A 19,030-nucleotide genomic window follows, 5' to 3' on the forward strand; every position below is an offset into this window, starting at 1 on the left:
AAAAGTGAAAATGAATAAGTCGGATTATATCAAACTTAAAAAGCTTCCGCACAGCAAAGGAAACAATCAACATAGTGAAAAGGCAACCTACAGAAGGGGAGAGAATATTTGCAAACTAATCATTTGATAGAGGATTAATATCCAGAATATATTAATATTGGTATTAATATACCAGTTGAGATATACGAGTTCCTTAACTCATATATCTCAACAGCAAAAACCCAAATAATCCAGTTCAAAATGGGTAAATGGTCTGAATAGATATTACTCAAAAGAAGACATACAGATGGCTAACAAATATATTTTTAAAATTCTCAACATCACTAATCATCAGGGAAATACAAACCAAAACCACAATGAGGTATCATGTTACTCCAATTAGAATGACTATTATCAAAAAGACAAAAAATATCAAATGCTGGCAAGGATATGGAGAAAAGGGAACTCTATACAATGTTGGTGGGAATGTAAATTAGTACAGCCAACGTGAAGAACAGTATGGAGCTTCCTCAAAAAACTATAAATAGAAATACAATATGATCCAGCAATCCCACTACTGGGAATTTTTCCAAAGGAAAGGAAATCATATTGAAGAGACATCTGCACCCCCATGTTTATTGCAGCACTATTCACAGTAGCCAAGATATAGAATCAAACTAGGTGTCCAACAACAGGTGAATGGATAAAGAAAATGTGGTCTATAGACACTATGAAAAAATATTCAGCCATAAAAAAGAATGCAATCTTGTCATTCACAGCAACATAGATGGAATCAGAGGACATTAGGTTAAGTGAAATAGCCAGGAACAGAAAGTTAAACAACACGTGTTCTCAATCATGTATAGAAGTTAAAAAAAGTTGATCTCACAGAAGTAAAAAGTAGAACAGAAGATACTAGGGGCTGAGAATGGTAAGGAGAGGGGAAGGACAGAGTGAGATTAGTTAAAGTATATGAGGTTACAGCTAGATAGGTAGGTAGAATAAATTTCTGGGACCAATAACCAGAACCAATAACCTGGAATCTCAATAGTCTTTTTGTATTGTTTTTAAATGAATAGTTATAAATTGAATTATCCATTCTGATTATATATTTTTAAGCAATTATAATGATCATAGTCTTTTTATGAGGGTGAATATTCTGAATTTTTGGTATTGGCATTAACTTTAAAATTTGGCTTAAAACAACACAAGCAAATAAACATTTAAGGAGGGGAAAAGCATTAGTTACCTGAACCTTCCAATTCTTCTTAAATGTGAAAACATTTCACCCCCAGGGACATATTCCATAACCATGTATAAATTAGAATTATCCTATGAACAAATAAGAAGAAAATAAATCAAAATTATGAAAACTAGATAAAAATTATTTTAAGATTACACCATTCCACAGATTAGTCTGGCACTTTTGCTATTCCTGCTTTTGCAGGGGACATTTAACTCTGAACAATTAAATACTGAGGCAATGAGATAATGCTATAGTATATGCAAAGGAATAACAAAGATAAAAAAAATTTTAAAAGTTCATAAGAATATTTACATTTTAGGTACACGAGAGTAGTGATTTTAATATCTTAAACACATAGATTGTAATTTGATTTAAAGAATAAAGGGAGAAAAAAAGGTAAAATATTTCATATGATTCAACTTGCAATATGCCAAGTATCATTCCAAAGAGATGAAAAGCTGCCAGTTTAAAGAATAAATCTTGTGCGGCTTTATCAGACACTTGAATAGTGTAGCAAACTCTGTTCTGCCTTGTATAAGTGAAAAGACTAGAACACAAATTGCTAAGTAAAAGAAGATGGTGAGATCATAGCAGAAAGTGTTCAAGGAAAGTAGAAGGTGTGTTGGGTATAAGAATTGCCAAATAAGACATCCCTATGGTTTTTGATAAATCGAAACATTTGATTTTGTAATACCATCTCATGAAGAATTACGCATATCATCTTGAACAATTTCCCCAGGGAGAATCAAAACCTTTTCCAATGTTACCTAAGTTTATAAGCACAATGGATTTTATTACATAAGAACTAAAGATATTTCTTTTTTGTTTTTTCATATTATTCAGGCTTATCATCTGGTTTAGAATCCTATTCATAGCTTCATATTTGAAAAAATATATCAGGTTGAAATATCTTATTTAGATATTACTTAAATTTACCTTAAAAGAATACTCCAGTCGAACAAGAAAAGGAAAATTCACTGCCTGTAATATTCTTTTCTCATTCAAAGTATGCTCTATTTGCTTCAGTTTAACAACCTGTAATTGAAACATAAGTATATTTTAATGTACTTAAACAAAATTAAAAAGTTATTATTTTAAAAGAAAAAAATAAATTTTTTTCCACATAATAATGAACTTAGATAAGCAAAATTGCTAGACTTGGATAAGGAAGATAATAATTACCAACTAGGATTCAAATGAAAGGCCTAATAGAGGATTTAAAACTAGGTCTTAAAAAGGTCAACTATGATTTCAGTTAAGAAGTGAAAGCTAAGTAGGAACAAGAAATAGACTCATAAAAAATTACTTAAAAAATTAATACGTCAAAGTACTCAGATCCTAATGACTTATAGTACACTGAAAAAGCTGGCCCAAACCATTGTAATAAGTAGGTACTGATTTTAAATACTTCAGAAGATAAGCAATGAAATTATTAAGGAAACATCAATAATTGAAAAATAGTGGGTAAAAATAAACTGTTCATTTTATAATACCTGACTAGATACAGGTACAAATTCTAAAACTTCCATGTACACCATCATAGAAGAGGACACAAAAAATATTGCAAAAAAACTACTATGTCTTTATAACAAATAGGTCATATAAGCTTAATCAAGCTTCGTTTGCATTGTCTACTCAATAGAAGGGGAAAATACTTTATCTTAATTTCATGAACTCTGATTCTATTCCACATGGGATTCTATTTTGAATTTAAGAAAAGGTGACCTTACAAAAACATAAAAAATTGTCTTACATATGTGTAAATCATTAGAGGGTGGCATTCTTTCTTGCTAGAGGCTTATTGTCAATGGAGGGATAATCACAGACATCAAGAAATTAAATATTAATATAAAAAATAAAAGTAATTAAAATATCAGCCAGTTATTGGTAGACAAAATTAGAAGTATGCTAATAATATTGAGCAAAGAATAATTGACTGGGAGTCAGCAGATCCTGTGTTCTACTCTACACCTTCTATTCAACCAACTTAGTGACTTTGGAGATGTTACTTCAACTCTTTGGACCTCAGGTTTTTTACATCTGTAACATGAAGTAGTGGGGTCACTGCTGTCCCCACTTTAACTAGTTACAATTTAGTCCTTAATTATCACAATAAATTATTGTGCTAGTCCCTCAGAATTCCTGAGAGATTGGTTCCAGGACCTCCTATAGAAACCAAAATGCACAAGTCCCTGATATAAAATAACATAGTTTCTGCATATAACCTACGCACATCCTCTGTATACTTTATGTCATTTCTAGATTACTTATCATATCTAATATAATGTAAATGCTATGTAAATAATTGTTATGCTGTATTTTTTAGGGAAAAATGACAAGAAAAACAGTGTGTACATGTTTAGTACAGATGTAATTTTTTTCCAAGTATCTTACATCCATGTTTGGTTGAATCCATGGACATGGAACCCAAGCCTGCTATGTATTAATTATGCATCATATAGTCACAATATGTAAGAATGCAAATAGAATACAAATGAATGCAACAATAAAATTATTTGAAGGTCTCAATGGTAAGACATTATACTACATCTGTTTAATAGTCTAGCCGATAAAACTGAAGTTAACCCTGAAGGTAAATAACAACAAATACACTAACCTTCTGCTTATCTAAGATCTTCATGGCATAATACTGTTCAGTGGCTTTATGTTTCACCAACATGACTCTTCCAAATGAACCTGTCCCAAGGGTTTTTTTCCTTTCAAAATCCTCGAGCCCAGCATTATTCTAAATATACATAAAAAATAAAAATAACTTTAAAATTAGAAATCCTCATAAAAAGAGTATGATCATTATAATTGCTTTAATAATATATAATCGGAATGGATAATTCAATTTATAACTATCCATTTAAAAACAATGCAAAAGACTATTGAGATTCCAGGTTATTGGTTCTATTTTCCCCTTTGAATAAGAAAGGATCTAATATCTGAGAAGAGATTATATTGCAAAACAGAACATAATAGTAACAGGAGAAAATAAGAGCCTCAGAGGAAATATTGAAGGTCATATTCCAATATGCATCCCTAGTACTGGATTTCTAACAAATTAGTTCCATATTTTAATAATTACAAACTGACCAGAAGTATACTGACAAAGACTCATGTAAGCCACAGTCTTAGTGCACTTAGAAATAACTGTAATGAATAGGTAAGCTGAGGGATCAGAGTCCTTTCACTGGAGTTATGTCTGAGGAAAGCACTGTCTTACTTCATTCCTGTCTTTATACCAGCTTACAGAACTCAATAATAGCATGAGAGATCCTGGTGGCTTTTTCTCTCTGCTGTTATAATAACCCAGTATTACCTAAGACAGTAACAATAAGGAAAGAAGAGTTCCTCATTCCACAAAGAACCAGAAGCCAGAGTCCAGAACAATACTCAGACTCTTTTTTTTTTTCTTGAATAGATGTTTTGTTACAAAGAAACATCTTTGTTTGGCTTTGACTACAGCATAGAGCAAAGAATTGGAGGCATCAATCTATTGAATTTGTTGCTGCCACAACAAAATGAAAATTACTAGGAGCAAATTATGTGCTAAAGAGCAACTAGTAGTAATTGCTGACTCACTTCTTTAATAGGTTTTCATTACGAAGATCTCCATGAATATATTAGAAAAATACTTGAAGGCCCAGTCTGTATAGTGTTTAGCTTGAGAAAAATGTGATGCAGTATGATTCTTGTATAAGAGGAATCTGGATAGCTATCGGAGTTCACTGTAGTTGGATTTGATTTCTATCGTAAATCAAACCTTGCCTTTTGAAACACATTTTAGCTTCTTGTTGGATCATTACAGAGAGAGCAAGCAATCTAAGGTTTACAAATAAAACTTGTTTTCATCATATTTTAATTTCACACTTCTAATAATTTTAAATTGCCGTGAGATTCTTTATCGATGCACAAAAGCGCTTATAAGTCTGATTGAATTAATTAATTTTATGGATTAATATTTAATTTTTGATTTTCTCAACATATATGGATTAAAATGTTTACTATAGTCCCAATTAAATAATGGAAATAAGATTTAATAATAGATAACAGAACATCTCTTTAGGCTAGTCACTGATTTTCTTTGTATTATAAAAAATATGCCATTTTCCTCATCTCCCTTAATGTTTCATGTTACATAATGTCTACCATTTTGTAATCACAATGTCTAACCTTTGTCACTATGTTTTAAGTTACAGGTCATGCTCTAAATCTTGGTAATCTTGGCATTTTCAGAAAACATTTATTAGAATTCTTTAGTGAAAAAAAATACTTGAAATAAAAACTTTCTTGTGCTAGGAAAAAAAGACTTTCAAAATTTAATCTACTATTGAAGTTCATTAATTATTTGTAACTTTATAAAAGGATTTTTTGGGGAAAGTATAGATGGCTCTTTATATACACAGTTTTTAGATCTTAAGATCTGAAGTACTTAAATTATATAGAATATACCCTATTAAAATGTTGACAAAAGTATCCTGTGTACTAGGTATGTTGCCAAAAGCCAAATATTTGTGATTAAGATTTAAAACTGTACAACAGGACTCTTATTGTTGCTATTAATAAAAATAATAAGATTATATCAAAGGCATAATTCAAAATTAATATAATATTAGAAAATATCAAGATTTTATAGTAACTTCGAGTTAGTATCAAAATTTGTAATTAGGTATTATACTAGAAATTAGTTCCTTCTCTAATTCAGGTATACATAAAATTATTAGTCAATGAATCAAGATAGAACATTATGGCAAAATTCCTATTTTAAGCTTATGTTTACTAATGCCACATGGAAATTAAAATTTTTGAGGTAGTAAATTTTTTAGGCAGGAATCATGATTTTACTTAACACACACTATTTAAATTGAAGAAAATTTGAATATTTCTTACCGGAGGAGGATTTTCCCATTTTTTCAAAAAGTCTTCTTTGGCTTTGGCTAGAAACTCTTTCACTGAAAATATATATAAAAACAAATTTGTCTTGTAAGAATATTTACATTACATGTATGAATATTTATATTACATATACATTTTTATATTACATATAAATATTCTCTCTTAAAAAATACAGACTTATGTTAACTATTGTGATTAAAGGTATATTCACCACCATGTTACACTGGAGAGTTACTTAGTGTCTCTAAACAAGAAGCAAACACTTTCTCAAATTTCTAAGAATCTCTAATATTGTTCTATATGGAAACCACTTTGATAATTTCAAATCTAATAACAAAAATACTGTTTCTGAAAACATACCAGAAAGTCAATGCAAAAAAATTAGAAATCAATCCAGGACAAAATAGTGATTGTAAAAAAGCCAGAAATGATATTAACAGAGCCTTTAAATACAAGAACTGAAAACAGCTAGAGAACATGAAACTGTTGATTTGTGGAATTTAAAATATAGTTGATTTTGATGAAGAGCTGTTTCCAGGTTTAAGGATTTATGTTGTGTATTACATTTGTGTTCTCTATATTAACGGCTGTAGAGAAAAGGAAAAACTACTAACACATAAAGGACACCCACAAAGACTTAAAACAAAACAAAACAAAAAATCCAAACAGCTTAAAAATCTCATTCTAAATTTGCAGCAAAAACTAAATGTCTAAATGCCTAATTTAAAATTTACACTAAAGTAAGACAATTCAAAACCAGATGTTCATATATTGATTAATAATAGCCACATTGTTTTATAGAGCAGCAGTTTGATCAAATTTCAAATCTATAAATTAAGTGATGTATCATTTAAAAGTTTTCCCCTTTTCATTGTCGTTCTATAAAGTTATTAACAAGGGTTTCTGTTTACAAAACAACTTCAGGCGTTTAAAGACAAATAATAGGGATAAAATTCCAAAGAGCTAAAATGGCATTAACAAAATATATTCTTGTTCTTATTGTTATTAATAGGTATGAGAATGAAAAAGAAGTAATTATTAGTGTTTCTTTTTGTTAGGAAAGTTCCCAGTATTTCTCTATTTGAATCTATAAAGTAGAAAATAACCAAAATAGGATTCAAATAGTGTTGAAATAGTAAATAGCTGGAGTAGACAAAGTGCACTTGAAGTGGCACACTGGCAATTATTTTAGAAATACTAAGAGTGATGATGAGGATGAGGATGAGGATGATGAAAAGAAAGAATTAAAGGTGGAAGTGAAGGTCTCATAAATTCTTTAAGATCCCTAATGATACTGTAGTATTAAAGTGAGGTGTTTTAAGATACACATTATTATTTCCTGCTTTATCCCAATGTAGTACCTTTGGCAAAAGACTGTTACTAACCAAAAAGGCTGCTGGCATTTTAAATGTTTTGAGATTTCAAAATGATGGCAAGCATCAAGAGCAGACATTAGTTTGTAAGTAACATTAGAATATGAATTTCTGAAGACATTATTTTACTACTTTCTGTAAACTGACCTTTGTATTTTCATATAAAATATTCTTAATACCTATTTTATGAAAATTTGAGAAAAATAATTTTTAAAATTAGAATTTTCCCATTGTAGGAAAATCTCATGCACCAAAACAATGAATAAAATAATTTAACCTAATTATCCAAATATGATCTAATTCTTCTCTGGGGGTGGATTAAGGATGGCAAATTCTTACATTTTCTAGGAGTTTAGGATGGTTAAAGTCATCCTACTTCTAAAAGTTAATATATTAGTTATAATTGATGAAGAGTGGATTTTCAAGTACAATTCTTTCTTCATGGAGCAGACATATCTATACATGGCATTGACTTGGAAATGATGGCTATAAAATAAATTAAAAGCATAATTTATTGCAAAATACAACTGTGGCTTTAAAGAAACAACTTGTGATTCCCAAAATATACTTCTTATTTCTTTTGAAAAATATTTTTAGTTATCTTTTATTTATAGAACTTGCACATCAAGTTGCAGTACAAACTCCCCAGATGCCTGTATGAGTATAAATAATTTAGAGATAAGGAAGAGAATCAGGGAAAGAAAAAAAATCCCTAACATCCTGTTTCAGCTTCTCCTGTCACTTTATGTTAAGTAGATCTAGAGTTAAGAAAAAATAACTGATCAAAGGAAGGTCTAGCAGTGTTTGCCAAACATAGCAAGTTGAAAAAAATTGCTTTACTGTACCTAGTGATGTGCTAAAAGGAAAACTTCAGGTACTACTTACTTTTATCCATAATAGAATATTCAGGAAATTCTTTAAAATAGTCTCTGTACTCATCAATATTCTGAGTTTACTGTCAATTAATACTGTAGAAAGTAAATAACAATACTCATAAAAGTCTTATGTAAAAATGATCAGAAATGGGCATTAATCAAAGATATTAAATTTTGTGAATTATGTCAACATATAAAGGGATTTCCTTTTAAGTAAGAATGAGAATTAATTATAACGTCAAATAGTTTCATGAAGAAAACCCTGCTCCTGAAACAATTTTTTGTCATATAAAAACACATATACACATGAAATCTTTAATTTATACGTGCCTTATCTAGTTGCAAAGATGAACATAGATAAGTCTTTGTAAAAATATGTTAACCAAAATATACATCTTATAAATAAAATTACCAAAAATAAAATATCTTATAATATGCTGGATTATGAATAAGTCTAAAGCAATAGGTAATCCAGAACCACATATATTTGCTTTGAATTTTATTTTTAGATAGTGATAGATTTAACTTCAAAATGCTTTTCTCTGGTTATTTAAAAAATTTCTATCCACTGACATAGGTGTTGGCAGCTAATTAATAAAATAAGAGGTGGGGGAGATGGCCAGATTCAAACATTGCACCACATTCAATCCAGAGTTCCCTATAAAGCATATATTAATACTTCAAAGTTCTCAATTTTATAGTTTACTTGTGTTCTAATAAATAAGCCATATCTATATTTAACCATTTAAACCATTGTGATGGTTTTAGAGCTTGGCACATCTGAGTTAGAATATTAGCTTTAATATTTCTTAGCTGTGTGATCATAGATACCTATCCCCAAAGTGTCTGACAGTGATTAGTAACTCTTCATAAGAAAAAATACCTCAAAGAAGGATTTTTCTGCAAATATATTTTATTCTGTATTGGTCGATAGTAGAGCCAACTAGGTACTACAAAAATAAGAAGGACATATCAAAAATGAACTCAATGTATTCCCAGAAGTATACATTTTCAATTATATTTATTTTCTCCTCAGTTTGTATCATTTAGAGTCTATCATATTGCATTCTAAAGGAAATGAGCATTCTGAAGGAATCTATAGGTTCACCCAAGGTTTATTTGCAGGAACATTCACCCATATACACGAGATGATAAAAGAAAAGAAAAAAAAAAGATAATTTTTATGCATTTCCACAAATTCATAAAAACACAACTTAATTCTTATCCCTCCAAATATTTTTGAATGTTCTCATACACAGGACATAGTATAAAAATCAGATTTCAAAGTGCATTTTAAATATTAGGAAAACTGACTAAAAATTCAAGTACAGCATAACTTTATCTCATATAATTCAGATAATTCTAAGTAGTATGATAAAAATGTTTCACTAATAACATTCAGCAAATTTATTTATTAGATATTGATATTTTGGGGTGCTGTGTTAGATAAACTAGATTACTGCTTACCATAAGTAGAACATATCGTTAGTTATAGTATGCCATTATCCAGTTCTTAAGAGTATTACTCATATTTTGTAAGAAGAGTTTACAAATCTATTTTAAGATTTATAAATAGATTATAACTACTTTAAATGCTGAGCTCTTCAGTTTCTTTGTAATGAGATAAATTTTGCCTTCCTTTTCTATAGAACTCTAATTTTAATTTATATTAGAAAAATAGAAAGGAAACAAGCAGACAATAGATCAAAATAGAATAAAAACATCCTTGGGTACATACCCAGTTAAAATATTAGCTATCTCATTCAAAATTTACAACGGTATATATTTTTTAAAAACTACTCATTAACCTGCGTAATCTAATTTAAATGATGTGTATTAATCTGTCTTCTGCTACCCTATATATTTTCCACTGTTTCAGGGTGCTAAATGTATTGTTTTTAAATTTTACACAAGAAACTCCAATATATATCATTTCTATAGATAAAATCCAACATAAGAGTAAACAAATCATTTCCTTCATCAACAAAAATATTTTATTAATTCAACATACTTAATACAATATAACTTTATAAGGAGAATTAACACTTGCAAACAACAAAGTAAAAAGGTTTAAAGGTAATATTTGTTTTATTAAAAAGTAGTTGCCTACCAGATATTTCTGAAGAGGAGCAAGCTTGTGTCCAAAAGATAAATTAAACAATGATTAAATTACACTCATAAAAATAACATTAGCATAAAGTTACCTATACATTTTCCCAGAATATTTATATACAGAAATAGAATGTTAATGTGGAAACTCAATAATTTGACTGCATGTATTCAAATAGGATAACTTAAAATTAAATGGTAAAGAAATAAAACCAATAACTATTATTTAGTGTCAAAATCAATACCATTCTAATTTTCCTTAAATCAATAATTAACAAAAACTTTAACGCCTCATGACAATAGGGCTAATAATTTGAAGAAGCAAACATCAAAATACAAATCCTGTAACTATTGCAATACCACCTCTGAACTTCTGATATTCAGTTAACCTTTACTGTAGGAAAGACACTGTAAATTATAACACCTTGTTTATTCCCTTCTGAAAGACTTGTGTCTTTCAGGCATTCCACTTCCTTGGTGTTATTTTAGCAATCTTTTCAACAACATTGATTGAGCATGGCTGAGTGGTGCCAGATTCTGAGCTAGACTCTGTGAATACGACAAAGATACAAAATATCTCCTGTTAAGGGAATGAGAAGCTAATGGGGAGATAGATGAATCATTATATTAGAATGTGACAAGGACTACGACGAAGGCAATTATATGGTGCTATGAGACCTTGTAAGAGAAAATTCTTGGCTGGTAAGGTAAAGAATAATAGGAGGCACAGCATTTGTTCTGAATCTTGAAGAATAAAGAATTCCTCTGGCAGATAAAGTTGGGGAATAAGACATTCTAGGCTGAGATGATCTTGTATAAAGGGCATGGAGGAAGAGCATGGTTTATCCAGGAAATGGCAACTGACTTGTAACAGCTGCAGCATGGGGTGTGAGTGTACAACAGCAGGGGAGGGGAGGTGCACAGGCAAGCAGGTGCCCAACCATGGAGGGACTTGTTTGCCATAGCAATGCTTTTCAATGTGTGGGAGGGAAGGAGATCAAGCTGCGTTAGTTAGTTCACAGTTACTAGACTCTATTTCTTCAAGGAAATAGAAGGCAAGATAACTTGCTGAGAGCGCGGGGAGCCAGGTGGAGTAATGAGGGATGACGAGGATTAGCGGCTGTAATATTTTATACCTAGCTGGCTGTCTATATGGAGAATAAAAGGGCTACTCTAAAATTTTCTATTGGGAGAAAAAACAAGTATTAGGTACTATAAGCAATTATATGTTTTTAATGCTTTTTTTGTAATAACAGTTCAAAAATTTGTTACTAAACAGATTATAATTGATGTTCCCCCTACTGTCTTTGTAATTATTTTCATCTTCCTCCTTTACCTTCATAAAAGCATTATTCTATTTCAGTGTATGTCAGAAAGCACAAAACAGTATGGAAACTGAGTAAATTACCATGAAAATACCAAGTTTTATCAACAAATATTAGTAACAGAAGAGGACAGTCTTTCAAAATCTCTGGAAAGTATAGATCTAGTGGAATGTATAAGTTTATCCTCTGCCACCCCTACTTCAAACACCCTCCTCTTTAGAACTCTATATTGGGTATTTCTAAGAATACCCCCGCTGCCCACATACATACACTGTACTACAAATATTTTCAGTAAATAGATCTCCTATAAAAATTAAATATAATATATCCTAATTGCCAAAAAATACTTCATAAAAATCCAACTTATAATAATCAAAGTAACAGAATTATTCTGGTAAAAGTGGTTTCCTACCAGATGCATCTGATGACTTGCGAGCTTGATTAAAAAGAATAAATAAATTAAACAGAGATTAAATAACATATAAAATAACATACCCACAAGAATTTACCCATCCATAATGTTCACTAGTATATTACACATTGAAATAGAATGAAAAAAATACTTAAGCATACATATTAGAAAATGTCTTATATAAGGATTACAACAAATTCTTTGAGTATATATATTTTTAACCAATCAAAAACCCTACTTTGGAAATGTGTTTATAAATTATCATATTCTACCCCTTTAATCTGAAGGATAATTGTGGTCACTTTGCTGAGGGGCACTTTACTTGCCTCACCATATTCAAACACGTTCATTCAAAGTAAATTCACTATAACCTTAAAAACGACAGTGGGTACAAAAAATAACTGTGTAGTTTATTGGATTGGGCCATGCCTACTTTGATTTCTAAGATACTAATTAGTCTTTCTATAAATACTAAAGTCTCACATGTATGAGTATTTGGAAATTTAATAGGTAATAAAAGCTGCATTTGCTATGACAATATTTATTTTACTCTTCTTTCCTCTCTTTATGCTTTATTATTTGTTAATTCTTTTTCAAGTCTTGGTTACAAGTGAACAGTATAATTGACTCATTGAACTGTGAAAAAATAAAAATTTTATTATAGTGTTTATACAGAAAACATATAAAAACTTTTTATGAGATGTATTTAAATAATCAAATTCTAGAAAGAAATACAGTAACTTATTGGACATCTACATGGACAGATGGATACACTATGAGTCCACATTCACCACTAATCACATGTACATGCTCTGTCTTCCAACAGCTCTCTATCTGGGGATACTGAAGATTTTCTAGCCTATCCATTCCATGTTTGATTAGAGATGCTTCCTATAGGATTTTATAATGAAAACTTAAACTACATTTATAGTCATAAAACTAATGACACTGGCAGTCTTCAAAATGTTCTTTGAAATGCATTTTACTTCCTTAGTTGTTCACTGAGGCTTTTTTTAAATAGAAATATTGTATCTACCACAATCATATGTCAAGGAATTTCCAGACATTTCTGCATTCAAATATTGTCTTGTTGCCACAGTATAAAGTTAGGAGTAGATCCCTAGATGACAGGGAATGCATATTATAAACTTAGATAGTAACAAATGGTTCAATAAATGGTTGTGTCAATTTATAGCCCTCCCACCACATCCTTGATGCTCCATATTTTCAACAAAAACTGTAAATGTCAGACTTTCCAATTTTTGCTAATCTAATGAGTATGAGGTCATATCTTCTTGTTAAAAATTAGGTAAATATCTCTCAGTAGAATGCTACAATTTTTCCCTTATAGGTCTTATTACTCTTTTATTAGATTTAGTCCTAGGTTCTTTAGAGCTTTGGTCGCTATTATAAAAGGGAGATTTTTAAAAATTAACTTTTCTTTTTGTTGCTGATGTATAGAACATAGTGGATGTTTATATATTTGTTTTATTATATCTGGCAATCTATCCAGACTCTCTTATGAATTCCAAAATCATATTGGTATTAATAGATTCTCTTGAGTTTTCTATGTAGACCATCACATATCATCTGTGAATAATGACAATTTGTTCTATCTTTTTCTTATCTTACTGTGCAGGTTATGACGAACAGTGCAATGATGTATAGATATAGTGACAGTAGGGATCCTTTTCTTATTCCTAACTTCAGAGAAAATGTTTCTAACTAATTTTCTTTTCCCATACTTTACTTGTAAAACTATGCTAGACTCAACAAATGAATCTAAGAATAATTCCTCTTTTTCAATGCTCTGGAAGATATTTACAAGATTGAAAGTTTTGTTCTTTGAATGTTTCTTAGATTTTGACTGTAGAACAGCCCTAAATTTGTTATTTTGAATAAAGATTTTAACTATGATTCAATTTCTTAAATAGATATAGTTCTAATCAGTTCTTTTAAAAACAGTTTTCCATGAACCAAACTTTGCTTCTTCTGTATGTTTATTTTCTATGAATATTTCACTTATTTTTGTCCATGTCTTTATCAGTTTCTTTCTTCTTTTGATTTACCATGCTGTGCTTTTCCTAACTTGCTTACTTACATCATGAATGTCTTTCTCTTTTCCTATTTTAAGCATTTAAAAATTTATCTCTAAATCCATTTTGGCTTAACATCACAAGTTCTGAAATGTAGTTGAATTTTAATTTCTATCATGGATTAATTCTTGACCTGAGTTATTAGAAATTTTTAAATCTTCAAATATATACATTTGTGTGTTAGTTAGTTTTTTTAGCCTTTTATTATTGATTGAACTTAACTGCCTTGTCGTCAGACTGTAGCCTGCATATTAATTCTTCGAAATTTGTTGGATATGTGTAGTCATGCAATCAATTTTGTAAGTGTTCTATATATTTCTGTGTATTCGCTAATTACTGGGTAAGAATTCTCTCTATACATCTATAAATCTTATGTATTTTTCCTTGTAAATAGGTAAATTTTGTTTTATATATTTTGAGGTTCTATTAGAGGTGTATACAATTTTTTCTCTTATATATTTCTTTTTTATGTCATTAATTTTAAACAGTAGCCTGTACGTGACAATTCTACTATGGCTACAGACATTCTTGGGAGGGTCTAATCCTGTTGTGTCAAAATATCACTTTTAGTATATATGTGTGTGTGTGTGTGTGTCTATTTTGTTTTTGGATTGTGAACTCTGAGTTCAGAGGGGCTTTATCTGTGAGAAACCTATAGGACTAGATCTGAGGATGTGTCCCAACAGAGGGTTTGCATTAACTTCTGCCTAGTGTACAGTGTATGCTACCAGTCTGTAATTGCTCTGATAATGTATTTTATTGGCGGTTCCTAGACCACAAAATTAATACACATTAAAACCTGAAATCTACTTGAGGGGAGGCAGTTGATTACAAATTCTTGGGAGAAGCATCCCACACGTGCACACAGGTCTCTACCTTGCTCCCAGGAACCCAAGCCAAGGAATACAAGTTCCTTATTTTCTCCCTGTGTTAGTGAAGAGGTTTTATTTTCTACTCTATGCTTTCACTGAGGTTATGATCCTTTGAGGTTCCTAGCTTTATACAGGGGTCTAAGAAATCGCAAATTGTGTGAATCATAGAACTTGTCTTCCATCCCTTTGAGGCCATTTTAAACAAAAGCCCTTTGATCATCAAGGTATGAAAATCTCCTCAGGTTAGTCAAAGTACACCCCCCCTTACAGCTCTGGTCTTCATTTACCACTTCATTTTTCTCACTTTGGGAATTTAACTCTTGCAAACTCAGGTATTCATTTAAATGGATGATTGTTACAGTTCATCCGGCATTTCAAGGTATCATTGATCTTCAATAATTTTTGTCCTAAAAATGTTTTCAAGTTATCTAGTGTCCAATTTTGGAGCTTCATATTAGGATGTAAGATGCAAAGAGACCTGGATGTTTATGGAATTCATTTTTTATGCTTGAAATTCCAAATTTTCACCAGGATATATATGTGTTGTTATCTTTGTTAGTCTTGTCAAAACACAATGAGCTCTTTCAATATACAGATTCAGGTTTTTCTTTAAGAAGTTTTCCTGAATCATAATTGATTATAACTTCTGTTCTAGTAATCATATCTGTAATGTGAGAATTTGCTATTCATTCAATTTGTAGAATGCCCTACTTTTACTGATTTCTTTTTGTCCTACTGTTATGTAACATACTTTTCCCCTCATAATTTTTATCTTGTACATTTCCCCTACATTCTGGTAGAGTTTATATGCACATTATTAAATTTACTTTTCTGCAGTGATTACTCTGCTCTTTACTGCCTCTAATGCAGCTTTGTATTCTGGAAATACCAGGTTTATTTTCTTATAATCTTTCCTTATCACATCATTATGCTTCTTTTCCATTCCTGCCCCTCAACCAGCAATCATTTCATTCTAGTTTGCTGTTTTATTTTCTTATCTTTCATGTCTTAATTCACTGATTCCATGTTCACTTGACATTTTTAAGAATTAACACAGTGAAATCTATAATTTCTTATGTTTGTACCTTCCTGCACAAATATTTTCTAAATATAATTTCATTCTCTTCCTCTTGAAGACTGTGATTTTATTCTTTTATGGTGCATAACCTCTTTTATAAGCTCCATGTTGTTTATTTCTCGTTTATTCATTCATGGACAATTAGAAGCTTTTCAAAACTTTATAAATGCCCCAAATAAGGTAAGTGGTTTTTCTTTGGACTATCTTACTTCCTATTTAGGTGCTGTTAGAATTAACTCCTCAGATCTTTTCGTTTATACATATTTATATTATCAAGTAAATAATCCAGTAACCTTCAGAATTGGGAATGTAGCCAGGACTATAGGGTTCCTTGTTGGTGGCGGTGCCTGCCTGCCACATCAAGGGAGACCTTTTCCACATCGGAAAGAAGAAAGTCCACTTTTCCAACTTTGCCTAACCTAATAAATTCTTAGTTGCCCCACTATATCCATTTTAGAATGAAATAATTAGCAGTGTTGGATTTTCCACTCATTTTCCCCACAGTCTTTCTTCTAAGCCTCATCCCTCCAAGTTAACGTGGGAAAAACTATTGTTTATTTCTTTTCTGCAAAGGCAAGCTACCCAAATTAGAACTGTTAGTTACAATTTGGAGTCTGATCATAAATATGATCCTATATGTTTTGGGACAAATGTATAGGATCATACATACTAAGGACAAGTCCTTAGTTTCAGGACTGTGGTACTACTGTTTTCCCAGTTTTGTGTTCTTATAATATTTTCAGTCAGGATCTAGAAAGGGAAATTAATTAAGTGCTCTTGCTCAAGTCTGCAACTTTCCTGTAACTCATAGCAAGTTAATGCCTTCTTCTTCAGATTTGCCCCCACTACAGCTGGGCCAATCAAAGTTCTCACCTAGGATATTGATATAGTGATACTAGTTACATCGATAAACACATGAATCAGGAATACACATAACTCTGAACATGTCAGATGACTAACCTCCATCTTGTGCAAGCAGCAGAGAAAACTATTCTGCACACAGTGAGGATAACAAAGCAGATACAAGGAGAAAAGTAAAGAAATCATGTGATCTCAGAGAGAAAAATTGAAAAAAGGTACTATTACGATTCAGTCAGCTTTTCACATCTCAATTCTAGTCCTTGGTAAAGCTCAACTCTACTTTTTACCTTTGAGCTCCATGACATACTCTTCATTCTGATAATACCTGTATCTTTTTCTGCTTAAGCCTATTTGAGTAGGTTGCTATTTCTTCTAGTCAAAAGGGCCTTAAGACAGTTCGATTGAGTTTTAGAGGGATTTCTTTAGTATTCATAAAATCTGCTTGCTTAACAAGAGCAAAAACTTCATAAAAAGAGTTATGAGTAAGAAAAAAAATTTGGAAAGTGAAAGCTTTTTTCACATTTATAATCAATATTTTTAAATACTAGAAAGATAAAAGTTCTGGTTAGTACAATTTAATATCTTAATCATTTTATCTGACTTCATACTACAAAGATGACTCAGTAATAAGTAAATACTGTGATTATTGTATTTTCTGAACCAAAAAAATCAAAACACACAACTGATACCTTTCATTGGTAATGTAAGAAAAGTGTTTAGATATGTAAAAAATGTCATTTTTTTACATTAGTCATTCATTTATTCTACAAATATTTATGGGTTTTTTGCTGTGTTTGGGGGACTGGAGTAACTACTGGAAACACACAGTGAAGAAGGTGCTATCCTTGACTTAAGGATTTCAAAGTTTAGAGATTAGAAACTGACACACAAATATATAATTTCAATATAATATAATAATTCTTACAGTTTTTAAGTTTGCTTTGGGAGTATAGAGAAATCACCTAATTCTACAGAGTCGATGATGAAGACACTAAAAAGCATAGCTGGTTCTCAGAGTTTTTATGACAAAGAATATAAATATGGAAAGTTAGCAAGAAATTATATGTAGTATAGTATGGCTAGATCAAAATTTGTGAGAGAGATACAAATAAAGCCAGAAAGGCAGGTCATTGATCTCATATGTCCTACTAAGGAGTTTGACTTTTCTCTTAGAGGCAATAAGGAATAATTGAAAGTTTTCATACTGGATTAAGAAATGAGCATATATGCAGCTTAAAAATTGCAATGTGGAAAATGGTCTGATGGGATATAAATCTAGAAGCTGGGGGACCAGTGAAGCAGTTATTATAATACGACTGAGAAGAGATCTGGAATACCTGATCTAAAAGCATTCCCACTATCAGTGAGATTGGAGAAAACTGAGTGATTTCTGATGTGAAACCAATAGAACTTAATGACTGAGTGTATGCCTGAGGGTAAGAAACAAGGTTTCTGATTTTACTACCTGCATGGGCAGTGGGATCATTAACAGAAACCAGAATCTACGAAAAAGGAGCAGATTTGGGCATGGGAAGACAAAATTCACTTTTGAACTGAACGCTCAGGTAATGACTGAAGATGTAGGCATGGATGAGATTATTTGGTGAGAATGTAGCATTAAAAGAAGGCCAAAGATAGATTCCCAGAGAAAACTAACATTTAATTGACAGGAAGGAGAAATGAAATAGCTTTATAGCTAGAAAAGTACCATATACACATAAATACCACATGTATAGTTATAGACTTAGATAAAAAGGACCAACATTTGCTTATTTTTACAAATAAAACCACATTTCACTTGTAATTTTCCACTGAAATGGCTAAGGCATTTAACCACTTATGACATGAGCAAAATTACTTGAAATTGGACAATCCTGAAAAGGTCAGAATGTCTAGTTGTGA

The 19,030-nt window shown here is 30.8% G+C and overlaps 1 protein-coding gene across 4 annotated transcripts in view; it reads right to left on the reverse strand.

Annotated features, from left to right (window-relative positions):
* The window catches only part of PRKACB (protein kinase cAMP-activated catalytic subunit beta), a 128,535-nt gene that overhangs the window by 35,053 nt on the left and 74,452 nt on the right, over positions 1-19,030 (reverse strand). For 3 of the 4 annotated variants that reach the window (XM_045547662.1, XM_045547661.1, XM_045547663.1), the window contains 4 exons: positions 6,122-6,183; positions 3,843-3,971; positions 2,162-2,260; positions 1,229-1,311 (listed from right to left, as the gene is read on the reverse strand). In XM_045547662.1, the coding sequence (XP_045403618.1) occupies positions 1,229-1,311; positions 2,162-2,260; positions 3,843-3,971; positions 6,122-6,183 (373 nt within the window). Of the gene's footprint in view, positions 1-1,228; positions 1,312-2,161; positions 2,261-3,842; positions 3,972-4,214; positions 4,231-4,446; positions 4,503-6,121; positions 6,184-19,030 lie in introns of those variants that run through there. The other variant, XM_045547664.1, reaches the window with a different exon arrangement.

The sequence above is a fragment of the Lemur catta genome, chromosome 3, assembly GCF_020740605.2.
Source record: "Lemur catta isolate mLemCat1 chromosome 3, mLemCat1.pri, whole genome shotgun sequence".
NCBI classification, from domain to species: domain Eukaryota; kingdom Metazoa; phylum Chordata; class Mammalia; order Primates; family Lemuridae; genus Lemur; species Lemur catta.